Consider the following 18,319-nt stretch of genomic DNA (forward strand, 5'->3'; position numbering starts at 1 on the left):
TCCTCCTTCTGCTGGGTGGGAGAGGACACAGCTAAAGTGCCTGTACCCAGCTGGGAAGGGTAAGGAGGGGAAACTCCTCAGAAAAGTAAATACGCAGGGAAGAAATTGATTCCCATAGCCCCTCCTTACCCTTCCAGCTCCTTGAGAGCCAGCAACGGGCAGTGGTGTTTAGCCCCGAGGAAAAACTACATGCAGAATGGAAAGCACACGCCTGGAGTGGCTCCTGCTGGAATGAGAGCTGGAGTGCAAGCTCCTGCTTCCAGGGTGTGGTGGGTGCGGCTCAGTTCTCACCTTACAGATGTACTGGGAGTGTTGGCCCAGGCCAGCCTGGGGACTGCCTCCTCACCTCCCTGCATGGACTGACCTTTGCCACCTTGCCTCTGGGCTCGCCTCTGTCCTGCCCAGCAGTCCTTGGGGGCAAAGTGGAGGTTGAGAGGCTCTTGGCAGTCATGCCTTACCGTGGACACCTGTGCATTATTGGATACCTCTTGGCCTCAATCTATTGCTGGGGAAGGGAGGACTGAAGTCCGTTGCTGGGGTCCTGAATGTGGGGACTATAGCCACCCACCCCCGCTCGGGGCACCTCTCCCCTCCCCAGCATGCTTGCTTTGCTATTAGTGCTGCCTAATTTCCCACTGAGGTGGTCTAGAGCTCCTCCACCCTTGCCCTGCCGCCAGCAAATTTTTATCCCTAGGGTAAGATGACGGAGGCCAGCCTTGGCCCTGGCCTGCCACACATTCAGGAGTGTGCTGAGGCAGAGTATCTAGTTCTATAGGGGCTGTGACCTGTGACCTCCCGAGGGACTTGTGAGGGTCTGAGAAACGAGGAAGTGTGAGCGAGCCAGCTCCTCGCAAGGGCACAGTACATGGTGATAGCTCCTGTGAGCAGTTCTCAGCTGAAAGTGCACGGTAGGACTAAGGGGGCACTTTGCCAGAAGCGTTTATTGGGGTACCTCCGAAAGGAAAGGGCATTCCCTTTCCGTGGACAACACCCTCTTGAGCTTGTTTTGGGGTGTCTTGGATGGCACCTGAGTTAGAGATGACAGTGTGAAGTGGTAGGGAATTTCTGGGCTGGGGTTTTAGTGTGGCGTCTGTCCTGGGTCCGTGCTTCCTGCCCAGCCTCCACTGGGTGGGGCATGGCCAAACCGGTTTGGGAAACAGCCCTGACAAAACTAGCCCTGGCTGCTCCAAGGTTCCCTGGAGTTCAGTTCCCAGGGTGAGTTCACACGCCTTGAGGCTCCCAGTTCCCAGCTCCTGCCAGCCCAGGCAGCCCTTGGGGACAGGGGGCGGGCGTGTGTGAGGAGTATTCCTAGAGGGAGGGGCAGGCCGGAGGCCCTCTCTCAGGCCAGACTGGACCACAGGACCTGAGACGGCAGGACCTGCCCAGCACAGGGAAGCAGGTAGGGCTGGGTGCGGTGGGCCATGCTGGGGGCCTGCCTGCACATCCTGAGCCAGCTGCACCACCGAACTAGCCGGTCCCCGCTATGCGCAGGGCCTGAGCATGTGTGGGGACCGGGGGTTGGGGTGGCAGATGTGGATAGGGTTACCTGCAGCCCAAGCAGCAGCAGAGAACTCCTTTTTTTTGCCTTTCTTACCCACAAGTGGTGGTGATGGAGGCTTAGGGAGCAGAATGTGGGAGTGATCTAGGAAAACCAGGAGCAGCTGAAACTCAGTTCAGCTTAGTGCTGAGGCAGCAATACTATCTGTCTGCAGGAGAGATTTTTCCCCCAAGGAAAACCTGTCTGATTTAGGTTCCAGGGACCAGCTGTCAGGGCCACCACACTCTACCTCACAACACACCCCAAAACTGATGTTTTCTGTAACCAAGGAGAAGGCCTAGCCCCTCAGCAGCCCCAGCGGCTGAGACTACAGGGTGCTCCCCACCCGTCCGCTCTCCTAGGGCCCCGTCACCCTCAGTCCTGCATGCATCACCTGTCTGACCTCAGCGAATCCACTTTCCTCTCTGGGCTTCAGCCCTGATCAATGGAGCAGCTCGGCAAGGTGAGCTCTCTGGAGCCCCTTCCATTTGCAACCCCCGCCAGCGGGATGGAGAGGCAGTCCACTCCAAGTGTGCAGACACACCACTCGCCCCACAGCACCTGCCGGATTGAGAAGAGCTGGGAGACTGGCCTGGGCCCTGAGAAACATGACTCTGCTTGGAGGCCAGGGCTGATTTAGGGGACCACAGCCTTCAGAGAGCAGTGCTCATCCCCTGTCTTTTACATGTGGCCCAGAGAGGGGAGGAAGTTGCCCACAGTCACACAGTAGGTTCAAGAAGCTGGGGTTGGCACTAAGTTTTAAGAGTGGGAGGCAGGCGGGAGGCGCAGAGCTGTCTCTTGGGGACATGCCTGCTCTCAGACGTGATGTCACAGAATTATGGGCATGAAAGGGCAGCCTTCCTGTACCAGCAGTGGGCGGGGGCTTTGTCCTGTGGAGTGACTGAATCACCTCTTCTTGGGTCTCGATTTCCCCTTTGTAAAATACAGGTAGTATCATCATGGGCAGGGTCCTAGTTGGGTCTTGGAAGGTTTGAATGAAGCAGGAAGAACCACATGGCTGGGAGAACGAAGAGGTTGACTGTGTGTTCCCGTGGCCCCATTAGATCCTCTTCACCCACAGCAGGGTGAGCCGGGCCAGAAGGGATGCCCCATCTTACAGAAGCACACACACGGCCCCGAGGCTGCACTGATAGTGCGGTGACCTCGCTAGAGCCAACCCTGGTCTCCTGGGGCCCAACAGTCACTGCCCCCGGCCTGAGGACTGCGAGTCTCTGTGGTCATGTGCTTCCTGTGCTATTTCCTCCTGGGAGGAGATGACCCAAGAGAGCTGGCAGGGAGGGGGCCCCTTTTCCTATTTCTGGGGCACCCAAGCAGTGGTGGGTCTACAGGCAGGAAGTCTGGCCCCAGAGCCCCAGCCTCCAGCCAGGCAGAATCACAATTCTGTGTCCAGTTCTGTTCTCAGGGCTCTTGAGTCAGACCACTCGTTCCTGCTTTGAGCAAAGCAATCAGAGCAGCAGTCCCAGCTCCTGCCTGCCTCCCACCTCCTCCTCAACACAGTGGGATGGGGCTGAGGAGGGGCTGGGGCTCTGCCCACTGCCCAGACCTCTCATTGTAGAGAGGACAGCTGCAAAGTCCCTCTAGTCCCTGCACGCACACGCTCCAGAGGAGGAAGATGTCTGGCTAGACCAGCCTCCTGGCACTGCTGGGCCTGAGAGTGGAGTCAGAAGCAAGTGGCTGTTGGGGTGGCTCTGTGAGGGCCTAGGGTGTCTGGATGTGGACACAGTTGGATGCTAGGGGAGTACCCAGCTGTGGGGGAGGGGATACTGTCTGCACCAGGGAGCACCCAGTATGAATGAGTGGTGTGAGGCTAGGCATTCCTGAGCATCTGCATGATCTTCTTGGAGATGGGTGAGAGAAATTGTATTTGAGCAATTTTATACAGTACTTAGGTGGGGAGATGGGGCAGCCTCTCCATCCCAAGGGAACACAGGTATACTACAACAACAGCGCTAACGGTTTATTCCCGTACATGCCTGGGACTGTATCAACATTCTACGTATACTAACATATTTAATCCTCGTGGTAATTCAGGTGGTAGGTGCTACTTATCCCCATTTTACAGAATGGAAGACAGAAGCATGGAGAGCTAAAGTAACTTACCCAAGACCACACAGCTGCTACATGACTGAGCCCAGAGCCTGGCTCCAGAGCCTGTGTTCTTGGTCACTCTGCCTCCTGGAGGCAGGAGGCTGCTTTCGGTTTCTAGGTGGGACTCTGGTGTGAGATTGGCCATCTCTCCTATGTGGTGACAAAGCGTGGGTCCTTCCTTCACCTTGTGGTTCCTCACCCCAGGCCAGTGAGCAGGAGAGGTTCCTCTTAGTGTCTATCCATTTTGGGGATGAGATGAGGCGTCCAGGCCTGTGTTGACTCAAACCTCTGTATCTGCTGCACTCTCTCACCCCTCCTGAGCCCTCACCACCCCTTCTTTTCTGTGCATGGCTACAGAACCCAGGGTCCTACGGATATTCAGGAAACCCCACTGCCTTGAACTCCCAGGCTTCCCGGGTCTGGGTCCCAGAACCCTGTGTCTGGGAGCTGAAAGAGGAGGAGCAGAGAGGGTGGGGGGGCGTGGCCTGGGCCCAGGAGCAGGAGGAGCAGCACCCTCTCCAGGGAGGCCCGGGTGAGATGCTGGGAACATCTCACTAATATGAACAGCAGCGCCTGCCCCTGAGCAGAGGACGAGCAAGGCTGTGGCTGGCCCCCACACTGTATGTACAGTTGCTGCTGTAAACGGCTTACCTTCTGTTCCCCATGACTAGGATGGCTGTGCATGTCACAAAACAGGTATCGTGTGACTCAGTTGTAGGTTTTATTTGAGGACAGCACCAGTCTCTGGACACATCCCTGATAGGATTCCTTTCAGAGCCCTGTTTCTGAAGCTGGTCTCCTGCCCCTCAGGAATGGTGAGTTGCTGGTGGGTTTAAAGGCCACCGGGCACCAGGTCACAGATACTGCTCCGATTGTCCAGGTCTCAGTGTCTGTCCTTCCCTCCCAGTCGTCTCGGCTTATTGGGTTATTTCTAGCTGTGATCCATGTCAGTGTTGGCTGCATAGCATGTGCTAAACATCGTGCTGGGTGCCAGGGTTGTAGAAGTAAAGCCCCCGAGTCCTATCGTGGCCCCAGGGCCTCATGCTGTCCCTACAGAGCACCACAGCATCCCCCTGGGTAGCTCGGCCCAAGACTCCTGTCAGCATTCATCAAGTATCCACCATCTACCTGGCCCTGTGCAGCCTCTGGGGACACAGTTTAAAAAGAGGTGATCAGAATGCATGGGTGGAAAAAGTCCTCTGACCGCCTTGCAGAGGGCAGGTTGGCGGGAGGCAGGTTTGGAGACCGAGATGAATGATGGGCTGCTGTTGTCATAATTCAGGGGAGCACCGGCAGGGCTGCAGAAGGTGATTGAGTTGGAGCAGGCAAGGAGCAAAGGGAACAGACTGCAGAGATCACCAGGATGTGAGAACCAGCAGTGGGACAGGGAGGGGCCCGTCTTCCTGAGGCAGCTTGATGTCCTCCCTGGGATACCAGTGGATGTGGGAGCAGGAACTTGGGACGTGTCAGAGAGGAAAGAGGAGGTGGGCTGAAGGGGCCCAGTGTGGGGGCCTGGCTCTCCTGCCCCTGACTTACCAGGCAAGTCCCTGCAGCTCCCATACCCAGTGTTCCCCACTGGAGAGTGGTGCCGCTCTCAGTGCTGCTGCCGCCTCAGAGGGTCTTGTGTGGCCTTTTGTAAGCTCATGGGAAGGAAGCATCTGAAAATGTATCATTCATACTTTTATTGGAATAATGAACCCCTCTTGCCACCTGCCAGGGTTTGGTTTGAGGATGAGAGGGCCCTGCTTCAAGACGCTGCCTCCTCTGCTTCACAGCATCTTCCTGGGCCGCTCTGTGTGCTGCCCCATCCCTGGGGGTCTCCTGGGTCTCAGAAGCACCCCTCCCAAGCCCCACTCCCCGCCCCCACACACTTCCTCTATTCTCCAGCAGCCTTTTAGCTGCTCAGATGCTCTTTGATACTTAGGCCTTTGTTTCATTTTGCATGTGGCTTCCCCAGGCTGCCGTGCGTTCGATGACTCTCCTGCCCAGCTGTACATCCAGGCCTCTGTTCCCTCCTCCAGATGGCCTTTCATCCCTCCCAGCTTCCCCCTGCACCCCACTGCTGCTCTCATCCCTTCCTGACTGCCAGCTCTTACCGGGAGCAAGCATCACAGCCCTCTCGCTGTCCACACCTCCCCCTACCTGGCTCCACCAGGAGCACCTCCTTCCCTGTGGCTACCATGGCTGCTCTCTGCTTTCTTGCTCCTTTGCAAGCCAAGTGCAGCCTGACAGGGATGAAGCCTTTCCCACGTGCCCAGGTGAGCGTGCCTTCTCCCCTTGATGCTCCGACACCTGACCCAATCGATGCTAACAAAGGCTAGTCACTTGGCCTGTCTGGATAGTGCACCCCCACCCTCCTCACCTGGCACCCAGGTGATTCCTGAAGTAGGGCTGCACTCCTGCCTCCTGCCTCCTTATTTGGTCAGCCAGTCCTGGGCCTCTGCGCTGCTGGGAGCTACAGGTACAGGGGCAAATACGGGGCCCGTCATTGCCCGTGGCGAGGGCACGCCTGAGCAAGCCAGGACGAGCTGTCCCCAGCTCTCCATTCAGGCCTGCCTTACCCGACATCTGGTTTTATTTCTTCCCCCTAAAGGACAGACGGTATGGGGGCTGCTGGCTGTAGGGGAGTTGCTGTAAAGGTCTTGGGGAAGCAGATGTTGGGAAGTTGGCTCCTCCTCAGTTCCCTCCTCCCTGGTTCCTTCCTGATCCTCAGCAGTGCTCGTTCCCTCTCATTTCTGTTTCAGATGAGTGACCACAGAGTCACTGGCTGGTGCTGGTGCTGCCTTCGCCATAGCATCCTTGGTCGCAGCTGGGGCAGGGCCTTTAGACGTATCCACTGCGTCCTATTTATAGAAGATGCCACTCCTGGTCACATACCCCATTATTTTATATACCACTAAAAAGGAAGAACACGCCGCCAATCACACCGTGGCACAGCACCACTGTAGGATGCGTGCTTCTCGTCGGTGATCTTGGTTAAGTCATGGCTGGTGTGGAGTGGGAACCCTGGTGTCCCCGTTGCTTCCTGGAGAAGCTACAATGACTAGCACAGGCAGCAGGAGCATGAGGTCAACTGTCCCTTCGGTTGAGATCAGCTGTGTCTTCTGCTGGCCCCTCAGGGCTGCTGCCTCCCTGAGTATGTGGCCGTGACTGTCTAGATCTTGGCTACTAAAAGCCAAGGTCCTAGAGGGGGTCAAGGGGGATGCTGGGCCTGTGTGTTGGGCTGTTCTGGATCCTGGGGAACTGTCCCCACTACCCCCACAAAAGATGGCCGCTATTGAGGGCTGCTGTGGGAGACCCATGGGGTGCCCTAGGGAAAGAAGAAGGAATGCCTTCCCTCCAGGGCCACCGGCGCCTTGCCACCAGCTGAAGCAGAGGCACAGCTGCCTCCACATGGGGAATTGATTTTTGCTTCCTGTGTCTCAGAGTAGGACACTCGATGTCCTCATTCTACCCCTAGGCAGCTCAGAGGGAGGCAGGGGAACGTGTGTGCTGAATGAGCACTCAGGCCTGCTCACCTGCTCAGGGCCCCCACCATCTCTGTGAACTCACTGGAGCTTCATGCCTGCCCAGGCCCTTGTCTCACCCTCTGCTCCGTGATCAGAAGCAGAGATGCAAGGTCCCAGGACCATCCTGTTGGTCACTTCTCTGCTGATTGAGGCAGTAAGGCCCGCCGTGGTGTAACAGACACATGCAGAGCTTTGACTGTGTGCCTGCCTCCCCTGTGCTTCATGGAGGTAATGCAGTCCCATCTGTATGGCTGCCCTAGGAGATGAGGAAACTGGGGTGCAGGTAGATTAAGTCCCTTGCTCAGGTGTCACACAGTAACAGGGACAACGGATCAGGTCTTGTGGGTATGTTTCAGGCTATGCCTCAGCAGCTCTCCCAGTGTTATGGGATGCAGAGGTGAGTATGGGGTTGTGGGGATTGGTGAGGGTCCTTGGCCCTCTGCCCACTCTGCACACTTTCTGCCTTCTGCTTGGATACCACTGGGATTGGTTGGCAACACTAATTTACACTCCATATCCACTCTGTGAAGCAGGCAGCTCCTGTTAATCCCATTGTATAGATGGGAAACTGGAGGAAGCACCCTTAGAGATGAGCCTTGAAGAAGTGCAAGCTCTGTAAGGAAAGAGGAATGAAATTGTGAGGTGTCTTTTGGGGCCGGTGCATAGAGAGGTGGGCCTGGAGCCTGCTGGGCAGAGGGGGCTTACGAATAAGAGACCACCACCTCTCTGGAAGACTCTTTCTTGCCTGCTACAAGCAGAGCACACGCAGCGCTGACAAGCACTTCATGCTAACTGCACACCAGACACTTTTAAACACTTTGTAGGTGTTAATGTCATTCAATAGCACAATAAGGCCGGGCTTAGTGGCTCATGCTTGTAATCTCAGTACTTTAGGAGGCCAAGGTGAGCAGATTGCTTGAGGCCAAGGGTTCAAAACCAGCCTGGCCAACATGGCAAAACTGTCTCTACCAAAATATACACACATAAAAAAAATTAGCGGGGCATGGTGGCACACAACTGTAGTCCCAGCTACTCAGGCTGCTGAGGCACAAGAATGGCTCGAACGCAGGAGGCAGAGGTTGCAGTGAGCCAAGATCGAGCTACTCCACTCCAGCCTGGGCAACAGAGCAAGACTGTTTCAAAAAATAAAAATAAAAAGCACAATAACCCTAAGAAGTAAGCATTAACATTTGGCAGTTAAACTGAAGCCCAGAGAGGAGGTGTCATTTGCCCAAGGTCACATAGCTGTGAAGAGAATAATAAGATTTCGAATCCAGACTTTCAGAGTCCCTTCCTGAACCGCAGGGTGGCAGCTGCCTGCTGAGGTCAGGAGAGATGGGCGCCGAAGCTTCCTCCTAGCCTGCGGAGCTTTGCATGTCATCTTAAGTGGTTTGGACTCAGTGACGGGGGCCATGTGAGCTTTGCATGTCATCTTAAGTGGTTTGGACCCAGTGATGGGGGCCACTCCTCACCTGCTTCACCACAGTACCACCAGCACACAGTAGGTGCTCAGCAGCCGTTTGTTGAATGAAGGTTGGGTGAATGATAGAACACCTTGACACCGAAGGTGAGAATGGATCGAGGTGAGGGAGTCTGGTCACAAGGATGCAGCTTGGAGAGATGGGGGAGCCCAGTGGGTTCACTTTAGACGGATGGGTGGTGCATGCTTGCACGTTTTATGCTGAGACACTTGAGGAGTGCTTGGAAATCTGGATTAAGGCTCCGCATTGGCAGTTGGGATCTGGGGCGATTCCCTGGTGCTGTCCCAGCCCCAGCTGTGATCACCACAAGGTGAGCTAGAAGGCCCCAAGGTCCTTGGCACCAGCCCCTGGACAGGCTGGAGAGGATGACAGGGGATGGGACTTGGTGAGGAGCCTGAGAGCCCAGTTTCTGGGGTACCTGCACCCAGCTCAGCACCTGCTTGTTAAGAACCTGCTGCGTTGAGTGATGGCAGGGAGGGGATTTGTTTAGGGGTCAGAAGTGGTACATTTCCAGCCGGTTGTGCCTCTGTTTCTCCTCCCCCAAGGAAGGCAGTTCCCCATTGGAGATCTTGCTGAAGGAAAGGGACAGTGGGTACTACCATAACCACACCGTCAGCTCCAGGAGGGGGCGGTCCCATGGGCCTCCTGTAGCCAGCTCCACAGGCCCCTCCTGACCCCGACCCCCTTTCTGTGGCTGAACTTCTGCTCCCAACAGCCCCTCCCACTTCTTCGTTTCTTTTCTTTTTTCTTTCTTTTTTGGGGGAATGGAGTCTCTGTTGCCCAGACTGGAAGGCAGTGGCGCAATCTCAGATCACTGCAGCCTCCGCCTCCTGAGTTCAAGCAATTCTTGTGCCTCAGCTTCCTGAGTAGCTGAGATTACAGGTGCCAGCTACCACGCCTGGCTAACTTTTGTATTTTTAGTAGAGACAGCGTTTCACTATGTTAGCCAGGTTAGTCTCGGACTCCTGACCTCAAGTGATCTGCCCGCCTCAGCCTCCCAATGTGCTGTGATTACAGCTGTGAGCCATCACGCCCAGCCCCTGCTTCTTGGTTTCTGACAGGCAGAAGGCCTCCCCATGTTGACACCCCAGATTGTAAGGGGCCCAGAAAGTTTGCACAGTGGAGCTACAATTCCTCTCCACACCCCTTGGCAGGCTTTGGAGTATCTCACTGCCAATTACTTAGCCCCTTGGAGGGTGGCCGTGGGTCTAATGGCATTCATCGACAGCTGTGCAAGTGATGTGTACATGGGACTCCGGCCGTGGGAGCACCAGGCAGGAGGCCAGTCGTCGCCTGTCTGCGGGAGAGAGGCAGTCACGTGTACTGGCCAAGGCTGTCCTGGGCCCAAGCATGCTGTACTTTATAAACGAGGAAAGGGACATTGAGTTCTAGCTGCTGTTTTAATTTGAAAATTGGAGCCCTCTGTGTGAAAAGGGGCCTTTGGGGCCAGCCCTCTTACCACTGGTAAGTGGGGCCCACAGGACAAAGGGACAGGCTGGCCATGTTGGTTGCCCAGGCAGAAGGCACTCCTGACCTTCCCTGCAGCAGAGAGGGGCTCAGGTCAGGACTGAAACTGCCCTCCCATTGCCTGGTATGCTCTGTGCACACCACACCAGGTCCTCCCGTCTCTCCCACTCACCCAGGGACTATTTGTGCTGTCCTAGCAAGTGCACAGACCAAAGGCATGCAGGTCAGAGAGGCATGCAGGCCAGACCCGCCTAATCAGAGCAGACAGGGTTCCCGGTACAGAATGTGTGAGTGATGGCCAAGATCCAGGCGCATCCAGACACTCGCCCAGCTGGTGTCACTCTCTGTCCTTGCGTAATCCCCTGCCTGCCTCTGTCTGTTCCTGCCGGCCCTCCTGGTTCTCTGACAGTGCCCAGACTCCCTTTTTGGCTGCGAATTCCCGTGTGTTGCCACGTTTTCCTCAGAACAACTTGTGTTGGTTTGCACTATGAGGAGAACACACACAAGGTCCACTGCCACACATGGGGCTGCCAGCATGACCTCTGTGCTCACCAGCCTCAGGGGTGAGGGGTGGTGCCTCCCCATCCTTTCACCACCTCTTGGTTGTAGGAGCATGGCCTTTGTGACTGTCTGATCCACATATCATGCCTGTTTGTGGCATGCCAGACTGTATAGCCAGGCCCTGCCGCACAGCCAGCCTGCCTTTATTCCCTTTATGGAAACCACTCCTCTAGGGGCAGGAGGACAAGGGCTGTCCTTGGCCGAGCAGGGGGTGGCCGGTGACATTGGAGGAAAGCCCTGATTCCCCCATGGTTCCTCCGCCCCCTGCATGGTGGGCCGGCCCCCAGGAGGAGCGAGGGTTGGGAGGGGTGGGGCAGGCAGCAGGCGGCACCATCTGCGGCTGTCCTTTGTGCTGGCAGTGGAGCGATCCCTCCATCCCTGCGATCCAGAGGGCCTCGTGCTTGGAGTGCAAATGAGTTTCCAGATGCCCAGTGCCCCCGCACAAGAGGCAGTACCTAGGGGCCTGGGAGAAGGATGGAGTGGGCTGGAGGCTGGTTTTTGTCTGTCCTGGCCTCCCTGAAAAGGCTGCCTCTCCAGCTGCAGTGGATGTGTGCTGGACGCCCCCATAGGGGTATTTGCCAGTTTCTGGGCAGACTTATATGCCAGGGGAGAGTGCCTCTTCTCTGATACTGTCCTCCCTTTGAGGGTGGCAGCAAGGTGACCCCACAGAGGAGCAGAATACATCTTTTAAGACTTAGCTTGTCTATCAGGCCCCCTCCTGGAGGGAGAACCAGGGGCCCTCTTGGGGACCATAGCCGCTGCTTGCCTCCTTGGTTGGGCATCTTTGTGCACCACACAAGCTGAACAAATGCAGCAAGTGGCCCTGGCGTCTTCTCGGGGCTTTGGGCTGACAGAACCCTGTCTGGGCGGCTTGGGGTGGCAATCTGCCCAGCCACTCCCTGTCATCATGCATATGGGTGTCTTCCACCACTGCCAGCTGAATGTGGTGACACAGAAGACGCCTCAGGGGTTCCTTATTGAGTCAGAGGGGCTGGGGGGCCATGAACACCTAGGATTTTGCCTTCTGAAGGCTTTCATCTCCTCCCCACCTTCTGGTCCAGCCTCGGGCTCTACCACCAGGGCGTGGGGCCAAGGGCAGAAGCGCCGACTCTGGCTGTGGTTACTATGAGCAGCTTTGCCTGCCCAGGCCCCGTCTGCTCATCTGTAGAATGAGGATAATAATAGCTAATGCTGTCCTGGATGGTCGAGAAGAAAGGGTGCAGGGGCACGTTTTGCAGCGTCCAGATGGGAGCCCCTTGAAATGCAGAGTCGGCTTTGCACCCAGCCGCATACTGAGCAGTTGTGATTCAAAAGATGCCTGGCCACTCTTGCCCCTCGACTGCTTCCAGAATGCTTAGGTCACTCAGCAGGAGTAGGGCCTCAGCTGAGGTGTGGCCACCCTTCATCCAGCAGTCCCAAAGACCCAGCAGTTCCCCATCTGTCCCTCCCTGCAGCCTGGGAGGAAGCCAGGGCACAAGTCGTTACTCCTTTTTACCTCCAGGCAAACTGAGTCTCAGAGAGGGTCGGTGGGCTTCCGGAGTCCAGCAGCAAGATGGTGACTGAGTGCAGCCTTCCAGTTCCCCCAGCCCCCAGCTTCGTCACGTACTTCAGGAGGACAGGCCAGCTGAGACACGCTGGCCAGAGCCCAGACTGAGACACGCTGGCCTAGGGGGTGCTTTTGGCTCCCGTGGCCACATAGGGACAGTGAACAATGAAAGAAAATGGCAGTTTTCCCCAGCCCCCAGTTCACGTGAAGCTCTCTCAGCTTGGACATGCACGGCTGCTCCAGGCTCCTGCCTTGGTCACCTCTAGCTATCTCCTGCTTGGCCCCCCACCACCCCAGCCACCCTCTGCTCTGGACACCCTTTGTCTCCCCACGCATTTGTGCCCAGCAGAGCAGGGACCAATTGTGGGTGTGACCAGGAGGTGTGTGCTAGGGGGCCAGTTTCTGGGCGGGAGTTTCAGGAACAGCCCTGCAGACACTCCTGGGTTGTCAACAGATTCTAAGAAGGCTACAGATTTTGTTCAAACCTTGTGATTTTTGAGCCCACCCATGGGGAGAAGCCACAATTCACCTCTGATCAAAGTGCAAGGGGGTGGGCTTCCCTGAGAGATCTGGGGTGGTGGGCAGCTGATGAGCTTGCCCTGACTCAGGGTATGTGCCAGGCCCCCTCACCCCTCCGGTTTCCCCTTGGTACCATCTCTGCCACCCCTCCCATCATCCTGACTTTCCCCCTCTTTGCTGCCTCCGACCAGTACTTCCCGCATGCGGCCATTACAACAGGCCCTCCTCTGACCTGCTGTTAATGACAAGGGTGTCAGTCCCATTTTACAGTTGAGAACACTGAGGCCTCCCAAGAAGGCTGAGTGAGTCTTCTGGTGTCGCACGAATCTGGGAGCAAAGCCAGCATGGATAGCACCCAGTCTGGGAAGGGCAGGGAGGGATCTTGGTGTGGCAGGGTGTGATGAACAAGCACCCACTGACCGTGCTGTCCTTCCTGCAGCCCTGCTGTCCTCCTGGTGTGAAGAGCTTGGCCGCCTGCTGCTGCTCCGACATCAGAAGAGCCGCCAGAGTGACCCCCCTGGGAAACTCCCCATGCAGCCCCCCCTCAGCTCCATGAGCTCCATGAAACCCACTCTGTCGCACAGGTAAGTGGGTGGGTGCCATGGGGGCAGGCGCTGAGCAGACAGCCTTGGGTCTCAGATCTCCTTGGATGTGTCTCTTGGGTAGGCCCTCTGCAACCATGAGGATGCTGCATTTGCTAAGGTGCAGTTGTTTTTACATCTTCATGGTTGAGCCCTGTTTCTCCCTCTCAAACGGGTTGAAAGCATTGAGTTTGTCACTTTGGTGGGGGCTGTTTTTCTTCAGGTTCTAGGCATCTGGCAAAATGTTAGAAATTCTGAGCTCAGCACCTTCTCTCTTGACCAGGGTGTTGGGCAAACCCAGAGAAACCAGGGCTTGACAGGGGTCTCAGGAAGGCCCACGGGGCTGGTGGTTTCAGCCAAGATGGGGACAGAACCAGCCCAGGCCAGCTACCCTGGAGCCAAGTGACACTGGGCTGGGTCCACCAGAAGCCCAGGGTCACAGGCAGGAATGGTCTTGCTAGAAACCACCAGCACCAAGGGATTGTCCAGCCCACCTGCGCCAGCCTCAGAAGGAGCACGTGGCCAGGACTGGCAATTCCCCCAGTTAATTATCTTTCGAGTCCCTTGCTGAGCTGGGGATGCTCTCTGAGCACTCTGCAGGCTGACCCTGCAACAACAGGGCCTGTCATGCTGTCTTCTCCCCCCTTTGCATGTCCCCGCTAATGATCAGGAGGGGCATTTGCAGTCAGAGCGCGGCTCTCATTATCCAGCCTGACTGAGGGACCCGCAGCCCAGAGCACGCTGCAGGCAGACCTGGGTCGCACCATCGAGGCGACGCTGGGAGCTCGGGTGTCAGCCACGCTTTATAAATCGAATTAGAGGCTTGTTGACTTTCTGAGCTGGAAAGGACCTTAGCGCTCATCATGTCCAGTGCCCTGCCTGGACCCCATCGCCCCTGACATGCGGTTGCCTGCCTCAGTCATAAGCCCTTTGTACCATAGCAAGCCCACCACCATCCAGGGTACTGCCTCCTTGGACCCTGGGTCTGGTGGCTGAGCAGATCCTAGCCTCCCTTCTGTGGCAGTGTTTCTCAGTGCATTTTCACAGGATAATTTTTTTCTTATTTTCTTATTAATATTATTGTTTTTGAGACAGGATCTGGTTCTGTCACCCAGTGGCTCAGTCTCAGCTCGATGCAGCCTCCGCCCCCTGGGCTCAAATGATCCTCCCACCTCAGCCTCCCAAGTAGCTGGGACCACAGGCATGCACCACCACCCCGGCTAATTTTTTGTATTTTTATTAGAGATGGGGTTGCCCAAGCTGGTCTCGAACTCCTAAGCTCAAGCAGTCCACCTGCCTCAGCCTCCTAAAGTGCTGGGATTATAGGTGTGAGCCATCATGCCGGCCTATTATTTTTAAAAGCCAGAGTCTCACCCTGTTGGACAGGCTGGAATGCAGTGGCTTTCTCATAGCTCTCTGCAGCCTCGACCTCCTTGGCTCAGGCGATCCTCCTACTTCAGCATCCTGAGTAGCTGGAAGCATAGCCGCATGCCACTACACCTGGCTATTTCTTTTTAATTTTTGTGGAGATAGCATCTCGCTATGTTACCCAGGCTGGTTTCGAACTCCTGGGCTCAAACAGTCCTACGACCTCAGCCTCCTAATATGCTGGGATTACAGGCATGCACCACTGCACCTGTCTGACAGTAATTTTTTATGGTGCAGGACTTTGCAGGCATTTAGCATCTCGGTCCCTGCCCGCTCCATTCTCTTTTTTTTTTTTAATGCCCACCCCTTGGTTAATCCCACTCCATTCTTCTGATGACTGCCTTCCTCCCCTAAGCACTGTCATAACAAAAGTACCCTCCCACATTTGAGGGGAGTCTCACCCTTGGTTAAGGACCGCTGCTTTAGAGAGACAAAACCTGCCTCCGCCTCCCTCTGGGTACATTTTGCTAAAAGCCACAGTTTGTCTTCATCTGAACCAAGCCCCTGAGTACAGGCTGCAGCTGCATTCAGTTAAGCAGCATACCTCGCAGTAGCCCTCGGGAAGCTGTACCTTATTAATTCTAGCCCAGCTGTCCATCCCTCCAGAATCATCCTCCTCTCATCATCCCACGTCTCATGACCTTCCCAAGCTTCTCTCCTCCAAGTCATTTTAGTAGAGTTGTTGCTGATGGTGGGCCAGAGCCCTGCAGTTCCCCACTAGAGACCAGCCTCAGACCTGCTTGACCATGATTGTTCTGCCACAGAGTGCCCCAGATCTGGATCTCGGCCAGCCCTTTGCCAGCTAAGGCACGAGGTTGTTCAGTCCTGGGGTTAAACAGAGATGAGATGTGCCTGTGCTTGAGGAGGGGCCTCGAGGTAGTTGGGGAAATGAGACTCAATGAGGCCACATTGTCATCTGGCAGAGCAAGGCAGGGCTAGGGTTCATTGATAGGCAGACTTGGCTTTGGGATTCAGAAGGAGGAAGATAGACAGGGCTGACTGTCAGGAGGCTGCCCAGAGGATGGGAGTCTTGACCTTGAAGCACTTGGGCTGGGAGGGATGAGTGCATTCTATGAATTCAAGCTGGCTTTCCTAAGAAATGCTGTGGGCCAAAGAGCCACTGGCCAGCACCCAGTTCCCTGCTGCGTCTGCCACCATGGCCTCAGCTCTCTGTAAGTCCAGCAGAATGACCGAGAATGCAAAGCCGGTGGTCTGAGAGCTTGAAGACCAGGCTGGCACATACTCTTTGGGCCTTGGGTAGTCTGTCAGAGAAAGGAAAGCCATGTGGGCTGAAAGACTCACTGACTACTGGTGGCTAACCAGTCGGTCCCGTGGAGTGAGGCTTCCTCGTGGGAGCACAGGGAGGTGGTGGACCTGGTAGACAATATCCCACACTTTGACTGGCAGAACTGGAAGGGAAACTGGGCCGAGTAGGAAAGTGACTTGCCCCAGAATACACAACCAGTAAAGGGCAGAGCAAGACATTAAGCAGCACGCAGTGCTCTGCTGTTCAGCTGGTCCTTCGAGGTCAACAAGGTGGTAGGTATCTAGTTGTTAACCCGATTTGGAGGGTCTTTTTGGAAGAGGGTCGTCTACTGGTCTGATCCACAGCTCACCTGTTTCCCATCTTATAGCCCGTGCTCCTTCTCCAAGCCCCAAGCTGTTCTGAGGACATGCTGTGGTTGGGCACTTGAAAGTTACACACTCCCTCCTTGCAACCTTTATGAATTTCACAAAGGATACATTCCTCATTGCCAGGGAAACTTCTCGTAAGTCCTCAATGCAATTTCCCAAACAATAGAAAAGAAAGCTGAGCACTTTCACAATTAGCAAACTGTTTTGGTCCATCATCCTCCACGATTTTATTGAATGGCTTGGGGGAAGGAAGCTCTTTTTGCTTTTTCATTAAGGAGACATTGAGCTGGAGGTGAGCGTGGGTGTGCTGGGACAGTTGAGATTTGATAGCTGTGGGTATCTGGCTGTTTGAAGGCTCTGGGTCCTTGTCTGAGGCTCTGAGGACAAATGGGAGAGGACGAGGGAACCTGGAATCTGGACACTTGCAGCCCCGCCCTGCCCTTAGGGACAGCAGATGCCTAGAGGGTCCCTAGTGACTGTCATATTTGGAGAGCTCCGGTGTCACAGTCATGTCTGCTGCAGGCTGCAGAGGTTTGGTGCTGCGGCATGAAGCTGTGAATCAGGGCCTGCGTTCTTCCACGTGGACGCTGTGCCTCCCAGCAAGGCCTTTGACCCCTTGGCCTCATGGTTCCCCGCTGATGGGGGACATGGCGCTGCATGAGCAGTATGTCAGGAAGGGGTCAGGCTGCCACAGCCCCACAGCCATTTCTGAGGGTAAGAGTGGTGATGAGGAATACTAATTATCCTCAGTTTGTGAAAGTCTATAGCCTTGCTCCCTGTTTTATCCTCATCACTGGCTGCAGTGGGGCTGCCGTCTATACTCACAGATGCCCAGGATGCTATACAAGAGAAGGCGGCCGGAGAGGCCTGGCAAGGTCTGGGACCAGCGGCTGGGCAAGTGGGACACCTTCCAAGTCCCTGCAGTGACCTGGACTTGAAGCCAATGAAGTTCTTTCTGCCTTCTTCCAGGTTTTTAATGAGTGGTTAAAAAAGCCATTTGTGATTAGCACATTGTCCTTATGCAAATCCGTGTTGCAAAGGTAATTAAGAGCCTAATAAATCTTGTTTATGCTGTTAATTTGATTACAATCAAAACGCTAGGGCTGGGGAAGCCTCCAAGATTGAGAGGTGCCATCCTCCTCCTTCCAGGTGCGGGATTTACGAACCCCAACAGAGAGACTTCTGGGTGGGAGGACCCCTGGCGTCTTCTGGGTATAGCAGGTGGGGACACAGGCCCTGGAGCCAGACTGATGGGCCTTGAGTTTCAACCAGGCCATATTGTAGCTGGGTAGCCGACCAGTGACTTACCCTCCTTGTGCCTTGGTTTCCTCATCTGTAGAGGAGGAATAACAGCAGGGGCAGGAGTTGTGTGCTTGTTACAGTGCCTGGTGGCATGCTGGGAGCCCACGGACCAGTCATTATTCCCCTGCCCCTCAGCTGGGTGCCGTTAAAGTCTTAGGTGCTCATTTACGGCCAGACAAGAAAGAAGGGGTCTATCAAAAGCCACATCCCACCATCTCCACAGCTGTCATTTTTAGCTCATTTTTGCATAGCTTCACCAAAGCTCAGTTTCTATTATGCCCTTCTTGCCCCAAGAACATTTTTAAAACAAAAAAACAAGGAAAGGGGAAAATTAAAAGACCCATAAATCCCTGTACCCTCAGCTCCAGATGGCCGAGATGTAAAGGATCTTTTCCTTTCCTCCTTCCCATTGAAAAATTTTAACACCCTCTAATATGCAGTTAGCTGCACAAGTTCCTCTCTAAGTTTCACCGCAGGGAGGGAAGGAAATAGGCCCCAGTAATTGTGATGATGGAGAACGTTGTTAATGGTTCCCCTAAATTAAAGAGGGTGGGAACTTCGGCTCCTCACTGGCTTGGCATTTCATTAGCGGTAACACTACAGCCTAGCATGGAGACAGGACCAATATGGTTGGATCAGGGAAA

At 55.3% G+C, this 18,319-nt stretch overlaps 1 protein-coding gene across 6 annotated transcripts in view; it reads left to right on the forward strand.

The window, feature by feature from the left end:
* The window catches only part of ZMIZ1 (zinc finger MIZ-type containing 1), a 243,323-nt gene that overhangs the window by 193,787 nt on the left and 31,217 nt on the right, over positions 1–18,319 (forward strand). For all 6 annotated transcript variants that reach the window (XM_012466280.2, XM_012466278.3, XM_012466277.3 and 3 more), the window contains one exon: positions 13,169–13,313. In XM_012466280.2, the coding sequence (XP_012321703.1) occupies positions 13,169–13,313 (145 nt within the window). The remainder of the gene's footprint in view (positions 1–13,168; positions 13,314–18,319) is intronic.

Source organism: Aotus nancymaae, unplaced genomic scaffold, assembly GCF_030222135.1.
Source record: "Aotus nancymaae isolate 86718 unplaced genomic scaffold, 86718_ANA_hifiasm-v0.15.2.pri h1tg000010l, whole genome shotgun sequence".
In the NCBI taxonomy this organism is placed as follows: domain Eukaryota; kingdom Metazoa; phylum Chordata; class Mammalia; order Primates; family Aotidae; genus Aotus; species Aotus nancymaae.